This window comes from Equus przewalskii, chromosome 22 (genome assembly GCF_037783145.1).
Source record: "Equus przewalskii isolate Varuska chromosome 22, EquPr2, whole genome shotgun sequence".
NCBI classification, from domain to species: domain Eukaryota; kingdom Metazoa; phylum Chordata; class Mammalia; order Perissodactyla; family Equidae; genus Equus; species Equus przewalskii.
This window is the reverse complement of record NC_091852.1, coordinates 17,144,921-17,165,008: the sequence shown is the minus strand read 5'-3', so window position 1 is coordinate 17,165,008 and position 20,088 is coordinate 17,144,921. Positions and strand designations below refer to the sequence as shown.

The 20,088-nt window shown below is 39.1% G+C and overlaps 1 protein-coding gene across 1 annotated transcript in view; it reads left to right on the top strand.

The window, feature by feature from the left end:
• GDA (guanine deaminase) overlaps window positions 1-20,088 on the top strand; it is a 90,098-nt gene that overhangs the window by 55,012 nt on the left and 14,998 nt on the right. The window contains exons 4-10 of the mRNA XM_008513573.2: window positions 6,458-6,545; window positions 8,308-8,413; window positions 9,886-9,913; window positions 11,091-11,198; window positions 13,797-13,904; window positions 15,679-15,776; window positions 16,712-16,779. Of these exons, the coding sequence (XP_008511795.1) occupies window positions 6,458-6,545; window positions 8,308-8,413; window positions 9,886-9,913; window positions 11,091-11,198; window positions 13,797-13,904; window positions 15,679-15,776; window positions 16,712-16,779 (604 nt within the window). The remainder of the gene's footprint in view (window positions 1-6,457; window positions 6,546-8,307; window positions 8,414-9,885; window positions 9,914-11,090; window positions 11,199-13,796; window positions 13,905-15,678; window positions 15,777-16,711; window positions 16,780-20,088) is intronic.

Genomic DNA, 20,088 nt, shown 5'->3' with positions numbered 1-20,088 from the left:
TCCTTCCTTCCATTCTCGCAAGAAAATCAGTTCCCTTCTTTCTACTCCAACCGTATGCCCACTCCACTCAGCAACCAGCAAAAGCATCTGCAGTTGAGAATTAAAGCTGCAAATACCTTCCTATCTGACCACTACCTCTTGTCATTCAGCACACTTAGTCTGAACATTCCTGCATTTCTATTGGAGCCATTGATGGTTTTTCTCATAAAGTGATGGCTAGGTGATGGTGACAACTTATAAGCTTTATACAGTGACCTAGCCATCCTGCCACTTTCCCTGGTCTTGCATCATTCAAGCCTTGAGGAGTAAAAGCAAGCTCTATTATTTATACACTTGCTTCGCTTAATTATAAATTCAGTTTAATTGTGGATCTTACATATTTAGCATGCATCCACATGACACCAGAAAAACTGAGAAGCTCTAAAGCTGTGTAGAAGCTACTGGCACATGGTGTTAATGAATTGTGTTAACCACACCAAATCTTTTTAGTCTCAAAATTTATTTATACCTTGCATTGTTCCAAAAGAGGGTTTGAGATGTCTTAAAATTGCATGGTATACAACAGAAGAAAATGAGTCACGAAATCACAGCACAGGGAAAAAAAGGGAGGAGGATAAATAAAATAAAATCGAGAGGTAAATGTGTGCCACGGGGGTCAATGCACTTGTTAGAATTTGTCACAGATTTGGCTTTAAGTGTCTAGCAGCTGACCCAGAGAGGGTAATCAGTGTTGAAATTTGCACTGTGTGTATGATAAAAAATAAAACATTTGTTGCTGTGAAGCATATCTATTCCTCATACTGAAATTTAAGAAAATTAATCCCAGTATTCCAATATAGTTACATGCTATGTTGTCAAAATATATATTTTCAAGGTGCTGTAGTATCAAAAATTCCAGATACAGCAGCCTTTTATGTTTAGATAGACTATCTAGAACTATATATCCTTCAGACAATACTCCACAAATATTATTTCCTACATCAGAGATTTGTTTAAGTATTTGATGTCGGGAAATACAAATCAGGTGTTATTCTTGACAAGTGTTTGGAGTATATAAGTCCCATGTTTCTCAGTATGAGTGGCCCACACACTTTAAGAGTTGGATGAGCTGAGGGTATGGTTGACATCTGTTTAAGAAAGTTAAGATTTGTTAACTACAACCTGTCCCTGGGCTGAAGACTGCCCATGGCCATATAAAGGGGTGCCAGGGCAGTACCCATGAATAGAACCAAGATTTTTTGTCTCCCTCAGACTACACTCCTAGATCTATACTTCAACAAATGGGCAATCAAGACCCTAGAGTTTTGCACCATAGATTTTGACAGTGATTGCTCGATCTGCAAATAATTTAAAGTGTATATTAGCACACATCTCCTGAGATTATTAAGAAAAATATCCCAGTAAGTCAATCCTGGAATGTCTCCCTTTAAACATTGCAAAGTGGGTGAGGGATTGAAGTTTCAAATTTGACTGGAATGAACTAAAAAGACTAGAAAGTTCAGGAATCTATTTATTATATAGCTTATAGTCAAAGAACTTGGGAGTAAGATTCTTGGTAAATGTGCCAAGACAAACTAGTTGCAAATATTCTCCTGGATAAAAGAATGAACATGCTTACTCTATGGGGTTCTCAAAGATTCGACGATGAATCCAACTAATTCCAAAGGGGTATTAGGTCATCAAAGTACGAGGTGAAAAGACAGGGAGTCAGGCCACTCATTTTCCCCTATTTCAGCTAATGGAAATTGTCTAATCTGTTAAGAGGTCATTGCTACTGGTCTTGATGCTCATGGTCATCTTAAGTTTGGAATCTATTTTGAGCTCAAAAGACTTGGTCTCAAGACTCTTCTTGTCAAGAATTGAAGGCTGAGTAAAGGTTAGGAAACAGCCAACAGTTTGATGTTATTCCTGATACATTTCTTTATAAAGAGGAAAAGTACAAAATCATCGTTAATGGAAGAGCTCTCTTGAAAGCTTATGAGAAACTGGGGTGGAATGGAGCCAGGGAAGCCCAAACATAAAATATATGAAGACGGAAGTAGCTGCATTTTAGATGGCCTGTCTAGTAAGATTTTTAAGCCAAGGTCTTTTCTTATTTTTTTCAGTTACATAAATCACACACATGTGGCTGCTCTGTTAAATGGGCTGAACGCAGTGGGAACAAACAGGAGTAGCTTTGGGGATTCTTTTCGCCTTCTTTCCCTACCTTCCTTCCTTTTTCTTCCCCTCCATGCGCTCTCCCTGTCCTGTCCTTAGTTATAATTCGGGCAGATTCTTGAACCTTCTAGTCTTTCTAGTTCCTTCCAGTCCAATTTAAAACTGCAGTTTCTCATCCGAAAGTTTTTCTGGATGGGAAGCCTTCCACCCTGATGGGTGGTGTGGGTGTCTGTCTGGGTAGCACTTCCATTGTCCTCAGTGCTAAACAGCCGAAATTTTCCATTTTGATTTCGTCTTCAAGCCCAGGTTTTAGAAAGGTGTTTAAACTTGTGAGAATTTAGAAAATGTTAGATTATGCTTCTGTTTTAATTTTGAGTTTCATTTTATTCTGATTAGTAAATGTAACTTGGATGATTATTTTTCTTGGGAATTAACTGCCTGGTATTTTATGACCTAACAATTTTTATTTTGCACATTTTTAAAAATACTATGTTTTCTCTGTCAATATGACATTTTTTATATCTCTGTTAGATTAAGTTAAAAGTGTTAGACAAGTCTTCTCTCATTTCCCTCCATCTTCTCCCATATAGCAAGACAAGAACCCAACATACTCTTCTTTCTTCACAGTATGACTCCCCATGTCCTGTGTTATATCATCTGAGGTTTTAGTTCTGGTTTATTTTTTTCACCATCTACACTTAATTTAAAATGTTTTAGATTTTAAATTTAATATCCTAAAATTTATTTTAATTTAATTCCAGTTTGTTATTTTCAACATCTGCATTTAATTTAACAAAGGGCTTTCTTTTTCTTTTGCTATTTGGATCCCTTGTCTTCCTTTGGATTCATTTTTCATTTTCATGGAATGTAGCCTCTGATAAGCCTTTCCAATAAGGTGGGTGAGAAACTTCCAAATCCTTGAATAACCGGAAAAAAAAAAAAGGTGTTACTTTGTTTTGACTCTTGAATGATATGCTTTAGCTGTAGAGAGAATTCTATTTGAAATTGTTTGCCCACCAGCATCCAAAGTGTTGATGTCAATCTGATTCTCATTCCTTTTTAGCTAATTTGCTGGCCCTTGGGATTTTCTTCATTCTTGATGTTCTGAAATTTCACTTATAGATCTTTTTTTCAGTTCATTGTCTTTAATATATAGTTCTTTCTTATAAGAACTCCTGTCTTTCTTTTGTTGTGGGAAATAAATTTCTCTCCCTCTCTCACACATTCGTTCTCTCTCTCTCTCTCTCTCTCTCAGTATATTCTTCCCTCCAATCTGCCCTTTCTTTTGGTAACTCCTATTAGAAAAATGTTGACTCCTCTGTATATACTTCTGTGCTGCCTTCTTAGAGAATGCTGCGGCCCAATTTTGCATGTCGTTAATTCACTCTTACTGTTATAGTAGCCTATTCCTCTTTCAAGGATACGAAGTCCTATCCTGTTCACTTAAGGATCCTAATTTTAGTTCATTTTATATCTCTTGTTGTTTTAGACATTCTGATTCCTCAAGTGTTCATTCAGCAAATATTTTCTGAGCACATACTGGGATCCAGGCTCTTTTCTTGTTGCTGGAGTTAATTCGATGCCTCAGTCATGGTATTAGCTTTCTCCTGCATTTGTGTCCTGATAGAGAGCTAGTCCATCCTTCTCTGTGGCTAACAGGCTCTAAACATCCTCTACTGGTAGCCAGATTTATTTTCTTTAATGTGCAGAGTGTCTTAAAATTTGACAAGATTGACATAAAAATCCAGATTTCATTCTCTTGACCTTTGGGACTAAGTGACATCATTGGGCTCTCATTTGGTTTTTTTCAACAACTGGTTGTAGCTGAGTGGAGGCTGCTAAGATAGGGCATATTCTTCCCTATTATTTTAAGTCCCAATTGCTTTACTCCTGCAGACATTTGAGTTCCCAACCCAAACCCTGTTCTAGTTGAGAAGGCACTCATTTCACACGTGACGAAACTGATGTTGAGAAAGTAAAGCGACTTTCTCAAGGTCACATAGCTCATAATATGCAAGAAGCAAGTAAGAACCCCAGTCTGAAGGTTTTCCTCTGCACTTTAAAAAGCTTCTGCTGTGTGTGGGTGCTGAGGGTATAGGGCATATCTCTGTGCCTTCCTCTTGATTTTGCTATGAACCTAAAACTGCTCTGAAAAAATTGTCTTAACAATAAAAAAAAAGAAGAAAAAAAAGCTCCTACTAAAGACAGACCCCACTCAGGTCAACCGGTAGTTTTTCCAAGTGCTCAGACGGGTCAGGCAGTATCACTTCCATTTTCTTTCTTGAAATCTTCCCTCCGCCTCGAATCCCCTTGTTTCCCTCTGCTCAGAATTCTCTTTGCACTCCTGTCATCTGGGCATTCCCTTTGCCTCCCCCCTGTGTTTAATTCCTATTTTCTGGATCTAGGAATTCCTTTGCTTTGCATCACTGTCTCATTTTGTTAAAACACATCTTCTGGGAGCTTCAAAAGAAGGGAAAAGTTTTCAAGTCTTTGTATATCTCATTATATCTCTTTTCCGCCTTCACACTTGACTGATGATTTACCAGGGTATAAAATTCTACACTAAAAATAACCTTCCTCCAGAATTTTGAAGGCGTTGTTCTTCTGCTTTCAGCATTACTGGTGATAAATCCAGTGCCATTGTGATTCCTGTCATTCGTCTGTGATGGCTTTTCTTTTTCTGGAAGCTTTTAGTATCTTCTCTTCACTTGTAGGCTTACTATTTCACAATTGGGTGCTTTACTTTGGCTTCTGTTTTTCGTTCACTCTGCTGAGCACTCTGTGAGGATTTTCAGTTTGGAGAATAGTATTCTTTTTCAGACAACTTCAGACCCTCCATTTCCTTTTCTTAAAAAAATTTTTTAGAACTCTTATTCTAACTGTTGGACCTCCTAGATTGAGCATAATTTTCTTGTCTTTTCACCCCTGACTTCTGTGTTTTTCCCTGAGAAATTCTCTTCTAATTTACCCTACAACCCTTCTGTTGACTTCCAAATTTTATTTTTAATGATTTTACTTTCAAAGAGCTCCTGTTCTCTGGTTTTCATAGCATTCTGTTCTTGTTTTTTGGCTACAATATCTTCCTTTATTTCTTTGAGAATATTAATCACAGTTTTTTTCAATCCAGCTTCCTTCTGACCCTATAGATTGCCTGTTTCCTCCAAGATTTTTTTCCATATTCTTTCTTCATTCCCTTCTCCTCTTTTTTACAGTAGCTTTCCTCTAGTGTCTGCTGAAGCTCAAATGTGCATTCGTATTTAAGTGTGATGCTCCAAGATGCTGGCTAGAAGATCTGGGTGGGGGTAGCACTTGTCGACTGGTGAACTTCATTATAGGATGGGCACTGAAGGAGTGAACAGCCTTTTAAGTTGTGGGCCCCAAATGTCATTGTGAGGACATCTTTCTTCTAGAGCCATTCATCTTCTCTAGGAAAGAGTCCTTCAGTCCTGCCAGGAGTGGTGGGAGTAGTACTTGTGGCATTTGGGGGAAGATGACCGAGGGTCCCAGAGGTCAGCCAGATATCCGCTTGAACCTCTTCTTCTCAGCCTGTGCCTCACTTTGTCTTTTGGGGTTGTTCTCTCTAAATACTACCCAGTTTCTACAAAGAGTACATCCCTTCCACAAGGCACTGGTTAGGGGCGGTTGGCTGATTTCAACAGGGAGGAGCAGGGTCCCGCCAGGGTTTAATCATCTGTCTACAGACTTTCAGCCACTTCCCTGTAACAACCATGTGCTTCTCTCTCTCTCTTTCCAAGTGGCCTCCAGGTTCTCATCTATGTTTTTTTCTACCAGGAAGGTGTTGAAATGTTTTCTCTGGTCAAGGCTCCTCTCTTCTTATGCGTTAATAAATTTTATAGCCCTTTATTGCTGTTTTGGTGGAAATTTGCTGAGGAAAGGAGACAGATACATGTGACCAATCCACCAGGTTGAACTAGAGGATTGGTTGAGTATTGCATCCTGTAGTAGATAGAAAAATCTCATTTATTCACTCCTAGATGCAATAAAGTTTGCTATCCTTAAACAATCCTAAAAGATAAGGAACTAATTAGTACCACTTTTTATGAATTCTGCGACACAGACTGTCTGATTCCAGGAAGTCAAAAGTACCAGCGTCTCCCCCAGCTAACACTTTTGAAATATAAATACTTTTGACATTTACCTTAACCGTATTTCATATCAAGATGGGATACCTTTAAATAAAAGCATTTTAAAATTAAAAACTAGGATTCTATTTTCATCTGTCTAGGCCACGTGACTTTTCTGGGCACACGCGATTCATGGTTTTGTGATTTATTTTTAGAGGAGAACACTAAAGAATGGAACAACCACCGCCTGTTACTTTGCAACAATTCACACTGACTCATCTCTGCTCCTTGCAGAAATTACAGGTGAGGAGATGAAAGTGTGGTTTACGGGCACATCAAGCAGACAGCCAGACCAGGCCTGACAATGACTTATACTTGTGAGCAGTCCTGACTTTTCATTGCTAGAATTTGTGCATTGCATTGCTTGCGAGTAATTAGGTATTTGTGTATCACTGTGGCCCTTGAATTTTTTTTCTGTTGTCTAAGTAATTTGATTATTTATTTTTGGTTTTTGGTTGCAGAATGATGTATATGGGTCTGAACTTTGTGTATTAATTTAGGGCTTTTTGGGAACAGGTTTACTAATTCCAACAGTTTATTATAATCAGCAGATATGTCTGGGTGTTGGCTAGACTCAGGGCACTGTGTCAGATGCTGGGAACACAATGAAACAGAAAATAGTCTCTGCCCTTCAGGAGCCAGACTAATGCCTTTGCGGATTAACTGATTAAGAAGTACACACGTTGATTAATAGCTTTAGTGACAGCTATAGTGCTCTTACTAGATGCCTGGTGTTGTGCAAAGAACCCTACGTGGATTATCTTGGCTCAGCTGCAAACAGCCTTCTGAGGTAGTTTGTAACGTCCCCTTGTTACAGGCGGATAAACTGATGCTCAGAGAGGTTATGTAACATGCCCAGGTCACAGCTCGTAAGCAGACCTGAGACTGGATTTTGATTGCTGATTCCAAACTCGTACCCAGCACGGTGCCTACCACATAGCAGGTGCTCAGTAAATACTGTTGACTGATGTGCTGACACTGCTGCTGGCTGGCCAAGGTAGTTTATGCCAAAGGCCTGAGGGTGACACTGAAAGTAAAGACGGCCACTTTTGGAGGAGGGAGAGTGAACTCAGTATTAGATCCTCAGGGAAGACTTCATTGAAAGGACCTTTAAACTGGGCTTTGAAGGAAAGATAAAATGGGGAGAGAGGAAAATGCCTTTCAGATGGGGAGAAATGGCATGGACAAAGGTGTGGGGGCAGGAACATCCAGAGTGGACACAGGAAGCAGGGAACAGAGCAGCTGAACTAGAGGAGAGGATTCATTGCTCGGTGGGGCAGGAGAGGAGGCTGGGGAGATGGGATGGTTCAGACAGTGGAGAGATTGGAATATGCATCAAAGACTCAAAAAGGCTTTTGAGCCAGATGAGGAATGTGATGAAGGTGGTGTTTTAAGAAAGAGTAATCTAATGGCCAGGTATTAAGATGAATTACAGGGGAGAGACAGAGGCAGAAAGACTTTTGAAAGTCTCTTATGACAGAGATAGCGACCTTGGAAAAAAGAAAATTAACATTGCCCCATGTAGTTCAGCTTCCCAGCTGAAGCAGAATACCTCTAATGAGGACTAGGTTCTTTAGTGCTGTGAGCTGCTAGTAGGACTAAGTAAATTTCCCCACAGATAATAATATTGACATTGCTACAGTTAAGAATAGCAGCAGTATCTTTTCTAAGCCGGATGTGCCAGACACTTTATATACATTATTGGCTATATTCCTCATAACCCTGCACACAGCACAGGACACTGGGCACATAGGGTTTAGACCTTAGACAAATAATATCCCCTGTCCTGGGAGTAATCAGAGGAATAAGACGTCAATGGAAGAACCTTTACTACTTACAGAATGGAGTGGGGTTCTGTTGTTATTGTTCTTAAATGGTGTGATGATCTTTTACATTCTCATGTTTTCATAATGATTTTAATTCAAAAATGTTTTTAAAAGGCTCAGGAAAGGTACCGTTTGGGAAAGAAACATGTCTTTAGACTCTTTTTGTGTGTGCCTCACAGATAAATTTGGGCAGCGGGCATTTGTGGGCAAAGTCTGCATGGATTTGAATGACGCGGTTCCAGAATACAAGGAAACCACTGAGGAATCAATCAAGGAGACAGAGAGGTGTGTTCATCTTGCTTTGTCCTGTGGGTGGTCCCTCTGCTTCACTGATGGTGTCAGAGATGGAGAGAGGAGCCCTCTCTGAACCAGGAGGGGTGTGCACATATGTCACTGTGTGCGTTTGCCCAACTTTATGAAATTAGTCTGGTCCTAAAAAAAATCATTGCATGTCAATGCTATTTTTGTATATGAAATTATATTTTAAAGCCTCTGGGAACTCGCCATAGGAGTCCCAGGGTGAATCCCTTTGTAAAATGAAGGCTTCTTTTTTAAAGTAAATGATTTAGCTGCTCCCTCTCCTTTTTTATAGATTGGGCTTCTCCTGTAGATTGGATTTGCTTGAAGTGTGTATGGCCTGCTCATTAAATTATTTTGGGTTGTGGGTCATCCTATTGCCTGAGACCATGAGTTTTTGTTGTGTTCTTTTTATATTACGTTGGGATATTCCACTGATGCTATTAGTACTTTTTCTACATTTCTTTAATGACTTTTCCATGGTGCCTTTAGGATTTGACCAGGAATTGTGTTGTGTGACACTCAACATCCAAGAGATATAGAAGAAAATTCTTTAGATTTAAATGTTCCTCAAGACCAATGGTATCCCAATGCAAGTTTTAGAAGTCTAACTTTTCGCCATTCCCCAGGTCTGCTTCACCTTAAGTATGTCCCCTGAAAAGGGCAGCTTAGGGGCTGCTGCGTGCTCACAGAAAGAAGGAAGCACCACCTTCCTCTTAGCATAGGCCATATGCTCAACTTTTCTACGAATCCGTGTTTGTGGTCATACTAAACCTTAATTCACATTTTATTCTGAAACAAAGGAATACCAGAAGGCAGGAAGCTATAGCTAGTCAGTGTTTCCAGCCAGGGCAGAAATAGCCATTTCATAGGCCCTATAGATACCACCGTCCCCGCAGGTATCATTGGTAAGATCACCACCCCTGTCACTACCCATTTCAAAACCACTTCTGGCCTTTTCCTTGTGTCTTCCTCCAACATCCATGCCCAGTAGGACTCTGCCTTTGAAATAACTGATGATATTGTATAAACAAGTAGCTTCCACTTTATGGAAATTAGGAGTAGAGAGCCTCATGGCTTCTAAATGCCTCCAGGTGCATAGGACTCCAGGACTCTAATATCCATGGAGCTCTAATATCATATATTGCAATATTCCCTCAAACAGAGTGTAAGCTAGTAGGAGCGCTTGAGTGCTGTGGGAATGCTCGTGAACAGCCCAGCTCATGTTAGATGATAAGATTGCATTGCTCTGTGATTTTGCACTCCATCTCTCTGGCTGCAAATGAAAAAGCAGAGTAATTACTACTTGTTAATCTTTAATTAGTGGTGGTGAAACATGTGCAACATTGGAAATGCTTGCATGGAAATTAGGACACGTACAGATCCTGTTTGCACCCTTTTTCAAAATTTATTTGAAAATGCCTAGATTTTCTAACCTCCCATTCATTGCTTTATTTCAGATTTGTGTCAGAAATGCTCCAGAGGAAAGTAAGTAAACTCGTTCCCAGCTTGTTTTTGGATTGCGTTTGTGTTGATTGTAGAGTTCGTTATTAAGCTGTTTGGCAGGGATTTGTCTGTGTTTGTTTAGCTTATCCCATGCATGCAGAACTATTTTCCTAGAACCTTAAATTGTCTTCACAGTGGACCCATCAACTCAGCTCAGTGAGGTCAGACATTTTTTGCTTTCTCAGTGGGTTTTCCCTCCCTCTCCTCTGGAAGCTTCTAATTTCACAAGACTGGTCTCTGGGGAGGGATTCATGGATGTGGATAGATTGGTGGCACCTGGAAGTTATGGCATAATTTGTTGCTACATCAGCCTTGGCTCTGGCCTCTTGTGCCTCTTGATCAAACACAGGTGATGTCCACCCTGATGCCCCAGCCCAGGCTGCTTTGGTCCATATATGTGTGGCATGTCACATGGCCTGTATGCACTCAGCTAGGCCCCCCCTTTGCAGCATTCTTGCATCGTGAGTCAATGGAGGCAGTGCTGTTTCCTGCCAGCACTCCCAGCAGGCTGGTTTGTGGCTCCATTTTGCAATGTCTTAGATTGGCAAGGCAGACCTGTCCCTTAATATCTTTCGAGGTCTCACTGGAAACCATAGGAAACCTCAGAATTTCCTTCAATCAGATCTGGGGAGACCTAGGTGGACCTTTGTGGATCGTTATCCTCACCACCCCTCTATGAGTCCTCTCCTGCTCGGCCTCTCACCTCAGGTGACATCCGAGCGAATCCTGCAACAAAATAGGCCTGAGGGAGGCCATGGCCAGCAGCCCTCCCCAAGATGTCGAAGGGGAATAGGCCACCACCTCACGTTTAGTCTCCCCAGTGCTCTCCTTTAAAACTTCTCCATCTGCCTCCTAATTGTCTTCATAAAGACCACCTAGTCTGAGCCTCGGCTGAGCCTCCATGTGGATGTGGAGCAGGAGGAGTCTTTCATTTGGGATGGGATCTTTTTCCATTGAACTGGGTGCTACAGAATATACTCTCCTTTGTCCTCAGCTGTGTGCAGTTTCCATGAAACCCAGCAGTTCCACCCACTCTTAGAATGGGACAGTGTCCGCAAAAGGACATAAAATCATCTTGTTGTATGATATGCATTTGGGGGCATGCTACACATTCATGACATCCACAGTTTCCTTACCAGCTGTTTTGGATTATTTCCAGTATTCTAGAGTGAAGCCCATAGTGACACCACGTTTTTCCCTTTCCTGCTCTGAGACTCTGATGGGTGAACTCGGAAACATCGCGAAGACCCATGATTTACACATTCAGGTGGGCATTATTTTCCTCTTTGTGCCTCTGTCCAGATCTGCAAGACTTCTCAGTAGCCTCAATTCCAGCAGTAATCTCCAGTTTTCTACTGAGATCTCCTAGGGATACAGCATCATGCAACAGGAAGGGCCCTTACAGACACCACCTAAATCCAATCCTTTAATTTTTCAGTAAGAAATCTCAAGTTCTTTTACCCTCAGTCTTCTCTGATCTGGCTTTGAGAGACGAGGACATAAGTAACCAAGCGAGACGGATGACAAACTGGTTCCCTAGTCTCTGTAGGGTACATTTAATGCATTTCTTTCCTACTTCTCTTTGATTTGATACTTTCTCAGTGTCCTAGTCCTTCATTTTTTTGGAGGAACCACTTATAATTTGAAAAGCAAGAAGAGCCTAATTTCTACCTTACAAAAATGCATTTGAAAGCCCTTTTGTTCTGAGTTTCTTAATTTAAAATGAGGAACAAAAAAGTTTACCTTACTTTGTCATTAAGTGGTTGCAATTTAGGAATAAAACACTTTTTAAAGCTTCCAGCTGGGTTAAAATCGGGAGCTGGGAGCTCCTCTTTGCCTATCCAAGCACGTACTGCACTAAAATTTTCCCTCTTGGGAATTGACTGTCTTATAACAAAGGACAAGTCACGAGAAAGGCAACACATGATTCTTTACCTTTTTGTAGGGTGGCATGTGTTTTGTTTGTGTGTTTGTTTTTTAAAGATTTATCTTCTTAGGGCTCATTCACTATTCCCAACGCCCCTCTCCCTTTTTTTGGGGGGGGGTCTATGGAAGTTTTGATTCAATCCCACACAAGTGTAGGGGAGGAAGAAGTTTTCCTTGGCCCTCTTGGGATCTCTGAGTGGGTTTGAAAATTAAACTGACAAAGATAGATTAACAGGAGAAAAGTGTACAAATGTATTAAATGTAAGTCTTACATGTCACGGGAGCCTTCGTGAAGAAATGAAGACCCAAAGGAATGGTTAAATCTGAGTATTTTTATGCTCCACTTGATGGCAAGAGCACAGTGGTGGCGGAATATGATAGGTTGAGGAGTAGGAGGGAAGTGTAGTAAGAGGGGAAACTTAGCAAGGCCTGTTTGTTAGGATTCTTCTCAGTGTCCCTTTGGGTTCAGAAATAAGGATGCTCCTTTCCTCTGGATGTAGGGAAGGCACACCTCACATGAGGGTCTTATGACCTGCTTCAGGGGAGAAGGGAGGGGGAATTTCAGAGTGACCTTCCTGCTTCTGCCATTTTCTCAAACTCCATCAGCTTAAAATATTCAATATGCCAAGGTGCCATATTTTGGGGTAGCATGTCCCGAACCCCATCAACATGCAACAAAATCAAGTATATCCTTGCTTAGGTATATGTACGTGCATATGTGCATTTACTCAAATTTATCAAAATGAAATGAAGCATCTGGTTGTCCTTTCTTCTCCTCTGATGCCCATACATTTCTTCAGTGGTCTGGATTTCCTCAAGGCCAGAGATAGAGCTCACACTCTAGATGGAACGCTCTAGTTTTAGAACATTGCTGTGTTTCCTTTTACTTATTTGGCTATGCATACTCTTCCTCATAGAGACAGGGAAATGGCATTGCCATTCTTAGAAGTGGTAACTTGCTCATGAGTTATTTTCCATAATATATGCTCATCACTAGTTGGTCTGAAATTATTTTTGTTTTAGGCTGGGGGTTGGGGTGGTTGCACTTAAGTATCGTGTCTTACAAATACTTTATGCCCTCCAAGGTTTTGTGGTACCCTGGAGAAACAGCAGCATGGGGGCCAGCTCTCACTTGTTTTATTTACTCTTGGATTCTAATGGGCTCTTTCTTGGTGACTGCAGGATTGTCTAGCTCAGTTATTTTCCAACTGTTTTCTGCAGAGAAACTCATTCTGGAAGCCGACAAAGGGGATAGAATGGGGACAGGGTCCCAGAGTCCCAACCCTGCTTCATCCTGAGAAGCAGCTTACTTATGACTATTACATATTGGATTTCTATGAATTTTTACATGAATAACATATCCAAAGCTAAAAGAATTTGGAAAATCACTCATCTAGCCCAGCTCCTTTATTTGAGAGATGAAAAATGGAGACCCAAAGAAAAGAACCAGCTCACCCAAAGACACACCTAGGGTCAGAACCTAGGCTAAATTTCAGCTGTCTTTATTCAAATTCCAGTTTTCTTATGAGTGAATCATGCTTTGTGTCCTTCTGATAGCCACTGAACTCTTTTCTTAAACTGTCAACACCAGAAGAAGCAGGTAACAACCAATAGCTAGGCTCTTGACTCTCTTCAAGGAGCGCTTTTCCTTTTTATTTGTTCTTGCTATAAATTGGAATTTGAAAAGACTTTGTTGAAAGAATATTACATGGGTTAGGGTTAGAAGATTATATGTTCAGTTTCCTTGTCATGTACATGCTACATTTTATATACAAGATATATAATTGTTTTAAATAAAACACATGTATAATCTTTGTTGTCTTTCTATGTGGTCCCTTACAAGCAAGTAGAAACCATCCATATCGTTTTGGCTTAGGAAGTATAATTTCTAATGGTATTTTAAGTTAAAAAATTGAAAATATTCTTTCTTTTCTTGTAGAGCCATATAAGTGAAAATCCTGATGAAGTTAAAGCAGTGAAAAACTTATACCCCAGTTATAAAAACTACACTGATGTGTATGATAAAAACAATCTTCTGACAAGTAAGGTAAATTGCATATCATGACATAGTCTGTGTAAAGTAGGGCATATTTATCTAAATTTTAAAATGTCAGTGGTAATCTTCAGTCTTCCGTAATATGCATGCATTTCCCAAACTAGAGTAAAGCTCAGCGTGTGCATATGTGTATGTGTATATAGTTAAAAACCAGCCTGAAGTTTCATCTTAGTAAATAAGTCTGAAGACTTCATTGAGGGTAGGAATGTCATTTAGTCCATGGACATTTTGTCAGTATCTGTTAGAATGTAAATGTGCATTCCTTTGAATTAGCAGATGCATTTCTAAGGACCCATTCTGCAAGGAATATGAATAGGGATGTTAATTACATATGGAAGTTAAAAAATGGCTATCAGTGGGGGATTGTTTAGATTATAAGACATACCTAATTAGAATTTTACCCAACATTCACAAAGAATGAGGTATAAGGGCTTACAAGGAAGAATGTACAGTATTGTTTGATGTATGTGTATATATGTGTGGGTGCATGCTCACTTAGAAAAAATTTTCCGGAAGACATACATTGAATGTTAAAAGTGATTCTTCCTGAGGGAGAAAGCAGAATGACGTTTTACTTTTTATTTTTAAACATCTGAGTTTGCTTTTTTTAAAAAATGAGTATATATTGTTTCCATAATTAAATGATTTTAAGTTAATTAAAATAATGTGAGCAAAGAGGGACCTCATTCCAATATACCTCTTGTCCTTGGCCTTCAATGAAGTGTACAAACTGCATTGAAAGTTTAACTACTGTAGCAAATAAATTCTTAGGGACTATATAAATGGAGATGTGACTATGACTAATTTGAAAGGTTAATACTCTGCAAAAATCTTGTAAATGCTACACCGTAATTTTCATCCTCTTTTACATATATTTCCATACGATTAATAAATTAACTTTCAATTTGCATGCTAATTTTATTTGCACAGAGCTTGGGAAAATTTTATTTTAATAATAATTCTGTGGTCACTGAACCATGCCTCCTAAAGGGGAAAGCTATTTAGCTACAGGTTTTGCACTGAGCGAAAAAAGAATTTTGAAAGAGTAAAGTCTTATTCAGGAAAACCCACAAATGTTAAGACTAAAAATGAAGAGAAATTTTTATGTTCGCAGTGCCCGCCTTCTTGGACCAATTTTGCCTTCTGAACTAAGGCTTATAAGATATTACATTTCCTAATTTTTATGAAAATGTGAATATAGGTGATAAAATAAATAAAGTTGAATTGGTTATATGTGTCAAGATCATTGGTGTCTATATTTAACCAGGAGCAGAAATAAAGAACAGCTCTTTGCAGATCACTCCCATAGCTTCTAGGTACTGAGGAAGGAAAGTTTACTTCTGGAAAATTCTGATTAGAATTGGAACAAGCACAGCTCCACCAGTTGCTCACCACGTAGACTTACAAAAGAGAGTAACTTGGTTATTTTCTAAAGTGGAGATGAAGGAATCATAGTATCTTCAAATTGGATGGATACCCGGTGCAATAGACCACCTGGACCAACCCTCATTATTTTATAGATTCAAAAAACGGAATGTAAGATCCAGAATTTTGCAAGTCTTTTGTGATCTAATGTTTTTTTCAGGCCTCTTTTCAGGTGTAATTTGTACGCAGTGATTTTTATACATACAGGTAATCATAAATGTTCTTGTGAAGATGCTAATAGACAAGTCACAGCTCTTATCTGTACCTATAAGTAAGGACGAACTGCAGCATTTTTAAGGGGTAAACTCCACATAGGACACTCTTGCACTCTTCTTTCCAGACAGTGATGGCGCATGGCTGCTACCTTTCTGCAGAAGAACTGGACGTATTCAGAGAACGAGGAGCATCCATCGCACATTGTCCCAATTCTAACTTATCGTAAGTAGGCAATAACTGATTGGTAGATTATGAACATTTGGGTTGCAAATTAGCAGCCAAATACCTTTGCTTTCTCAGCCATTCCTCCAGTATCTCTCTTCTATAGTTATGCTTGATTGGGACAGGAACTAGATAGACTAACGCTTACTTGTGCTGTAGTGGGGAGAAAGAAAGCACTGAAAAGAGGACATTTTTTGCAGAGTATGCATATTAAAGGGCACCACAACTCTTAAAATTTCTGAGTTTGTGCAAAATAGGACAATAGGAAATATAACGGAAAGAGTTCAAAACCAATAGCATTCAGAATTTACAGCTAACGGCTGAAAGGGTGCATGTGCCAACCAGCAGTTCCAGGGAGAGGGGCCCGACTTCCCATTACTTTGTGTTGTGCAAACTACTAGAAATGGTGCAGAAGCCAACACCCGTAGTATATGTCATACTGCTGGATCTGACAGTGTGCCAGTTCACATAGGAGGGACCTTGTCCTATTGTAATTCTCCAGAATGCAAAAGCTTTCTTTGTAACTAGTTCTCAACATTTTGAGAGGTTATAGATCCATAAGTGAACCAGATGAAAGTTATGGTCTGTATCTTCAGAAAAAAGCCCATAGATAGAAAAATATTGCATCTAATTCAAGAGAATTCATAGTTAACAGGATGTTGATCCATGGATGCTAGGTTAAGAATCCATTCTCCAGAATTAGATACAGAAAGGATCTCTCATTTCTGGGGCTAGTTGATCCAGAACAGAGCTCCTCCTCCTTAGAGGCAAGTTGGGGTGGATTATTCATATATTGACTAATGTGTTTGGTCAGCGTTAGAGCTGATGTGATGGGAAACACAATTTCCAGTGATATCGCCATCATTATTGTTGGTGTCCTTCTCTTACTGGAACCACCTGGGTCTCCTTGTTCTGACTCTCTCCTGTCTCTACAGGATCCTCAGTGGCTTTCTCAATGTGTTGCAAGTCCTGGAACATGACGTGAAAATAGGGCTGGGTACAGGTTAGTAGTCTACCATTTAGAGCCATGGCAAAGTGGTTGATTAAGTGCATAACTTGCTAATATGACTAATCTTCAGGTAACAGTTCTCTGTTAAAAAAGACAGTTTTATTATCTGGTAGTAATAGCTTGAGCTAATAAGATAGTGAAGTTAGAGCAGTAAGAAGATGTATGCAAAGGGAGAAGTTTTGGTGACACTAATCTCTCGAAAGCCATTATCCATACTGTTGAGAGAGTGGGCTATAAAGGATAAGTCCTTCTCTAGGGTTTTAGAGATTCTTTTTAAAAAGTCCTTGATTTTTTTCCCCCTTTTGTTTTGTCCTTCTGGCTAGGTTTTAATGGTTTAGATTTGTATGTTTTCAGTTTTCAATAACTGTGTGATCACAAATACCGTCTCAAAGAAAATTACTTGACCTTGCCTAGTGAGCACAGGTTTAATCTGTGCCAGCACTGAGAACTCTGAGATAAGTTAAGAACTTCCTTTGCTTTTAAGCAGTGTTTAACAAAATGAGATTCCAATCCCCGCGGGCAGTCTAGTGTTTGCTAGGTGAAGGACATTCTAGGTGGCTGATAAATTAGTGATGTCTCCTTTTTTTCACAGTACGTGTTAATTGTTTGTCCTGTGTGTGTGTAGTGCTGCTCACTCTGAAAGTGTGCGCCAGGCCCAAATGTCTAGGCATATCCACTGTGCACTTTCCTTTATTGCTGTGTGTGAATGAACTAAAAAGTTTTACAAAACGGGTACAGGACAGCAGAGTGCATTTGTCTTCCTGTTTAAGATTATCAAGATGTTTGCATATTGACAATGATGGTTTTCCTCATTTTCTGCAGATAACTTGTTTCAATTAACTTTATACCAAGCTATATTGGTAAGACATACAGTAATACAAAATGATTTATTTGTAAAGAGGTGTGCTAGATTAGGCTTTCCCCAATTTTACATGAATCAAAGGAATTACATTTTTTTTAAATTCTAGTTTAGGCCTTGAACCATTGAGATCGTGTAATGCTTGGGGATAGTCACAGGTATTAAGGCAGGAAACCAGTTATCCTACTTCACAGAAGAGCTTTAATGGATAAGGAAAAAAGGGCCAAGAGTTTTTGTTACACGCTATAGTTAATTAATCAAAAATTTAGCAGACATGCAAAAATCAGGTAGGTATTACCTTCAGATTTTCTAGAATTTTGGTCTCCATGATTTAAATTTATCACATGACTTTCAGTTCTTGACTTCCGGTTATATAGTGATGGCCTAAAACATTTAGGGAAAGCTCTGTCGCATATTAGCTGTAAGACCTTGAGAAAATCACCTTAATTTTCTAAGGCTTCATTTCCTGATTTTTATAACAATAACAATAATAATTATAACAATGTCTATCTTACAAGCTTGTTTTGAGGCTTAAATGAAAAGAATGCATGCGAAGTGGTTAGCATATACCTGGCACATTGCACTAGTTAATAAAGATTGGCTTAAAAAGGAAAGAGCAACATTGGTGTATTGACCAAATGTTTGATTAAATATGATGCATTCGCTTACTAATTTGGAGAATACCGTTTATTGCATTTTACATAGTCTCTGTTGCAGTTGTTACCCTATGCTCCACTATTTCTTAAACCTGACTTTCATATGTCAACTTGCCCTTCCCCTGTAGACTTTAGGAGATTGTTTAACCTCATGCTATGGACAGAAAGGAGGTCCAAGAGCAGTTTGTTCACCCTGTCTCTAACAAGTGGAGGCAGATCCTTACTTAGGTATTAGAAAGGAGAAACTTACATGAAGCTTAATGAAAATATTGCAAAACAAGAGAAAGCAGTATCAACAAGAATAGGAGGATGAGCATATCTCTGAAAATGGTCTACTTCAGGATCCAGAAGAAAATTTCAGAAAATTGCCATCATCTTTGGAGTACAAGAAGACATGGCACTATGAAAAGACCACAAGTTGTGATGGAAAAGGAAGTGTTAAAAATGAAAGAAGAAAACTGGAAAAACAAATAGAATAAGAAGCCTGTAAATGCTCATACACTGCTGGAGGGAGGGTCAGTGGTACAGACACTCTGGAGAACTGTTGGGCGATTTCTTATAAAGTTAAACATATAGCTATATATGGCCCAGTAATTGCACTTTGGGGTATTTGCCCTAGAGAAATAAACACATACGTTTGCAAAAGGAGCTGTACAAGAATGCTTACAGCGGCTTTATTCATAATAGCCCAAAAGTGGAAACAATCCAAACACCTGCCAAAAGGAGGATGGATAAGCAAGTTGTGGCATATTCAATGGAGTACTACTCAGCATTAAAAAAAAGGAACAAACCACTGATGTTGCAAAACATGAGTAAATCTCAAAAATAGTTTGTTAAGCGAAAAAAGCCAGACACAAAAGAGCAAGCACTGTGTGATTCCACATGTATGAAATCCAGGGACAACAGAGTATCTTACAGTGACAGAAGTCAGAAAATGGTTGCCAAAGGGTGAGGAGGGGAATTGACTGGAAAGGGGTGTGAGAGAACTTTCTAGAGTGATGGAAAGATTTAATATCTTTTTTTGAAAGCTAGTTAAATGGCTATATACAATTGTTAGCATTCATCAAACTGGACACCTGAGTTCCGTGCATTTTATGATATCCTAATTATACCTCAATTAAAAAACAGCAAACAAACCATGTGGGAAGCTGTGACAAGTAGAATTATTGTTGCAGAAAATTAAATCAGAGATGCAGAGAACAAGGTTAACCAAAGATCACAGTGAGTGTTTGAGAAGGATCCACATGAGGGGCAGAAAGCATAGCGCCAACACATGGGATTTTCCTGACCAAGGTTCCAGAACAAATGGAACAGAAGCAATAATCAGAGCTTTGAAATCAGAGCTTTTCTGAGCTTAAGAAAGAATTGTGTATCATATTGAAAGGACTTACCCCGTTCGAGACTGAATCCTAACTAAACATATTGTGGCAAAATATTTGAATTATGAAGAAAACAAAAAAAGTCCTAACAACAAACATATAAACATTAAAAAAAAAACCGCCAATGAGAACATATGTCAAGAAGATGTTCCCGTCTGGTTGGGAAGAAGTTCCTTTGACCTAAATACAGGATATTTATTTTTAAAACTGAGGATTGGGCTTTGAGTTTCGGTGTTACATATTCTTTATATCATTTGAACGTCTTCAATATTTTATCATACATTTTTAAAATAATATATGCTCTGCAAAAGAACTTTCCAAGTACTAAAAATTCTTCTGTTTTCTGATTTTGTTACTAGAAACCAAGAAGTTGTGGTTTATGTGTAAGGTAGAGAGGATGAAGATGTAT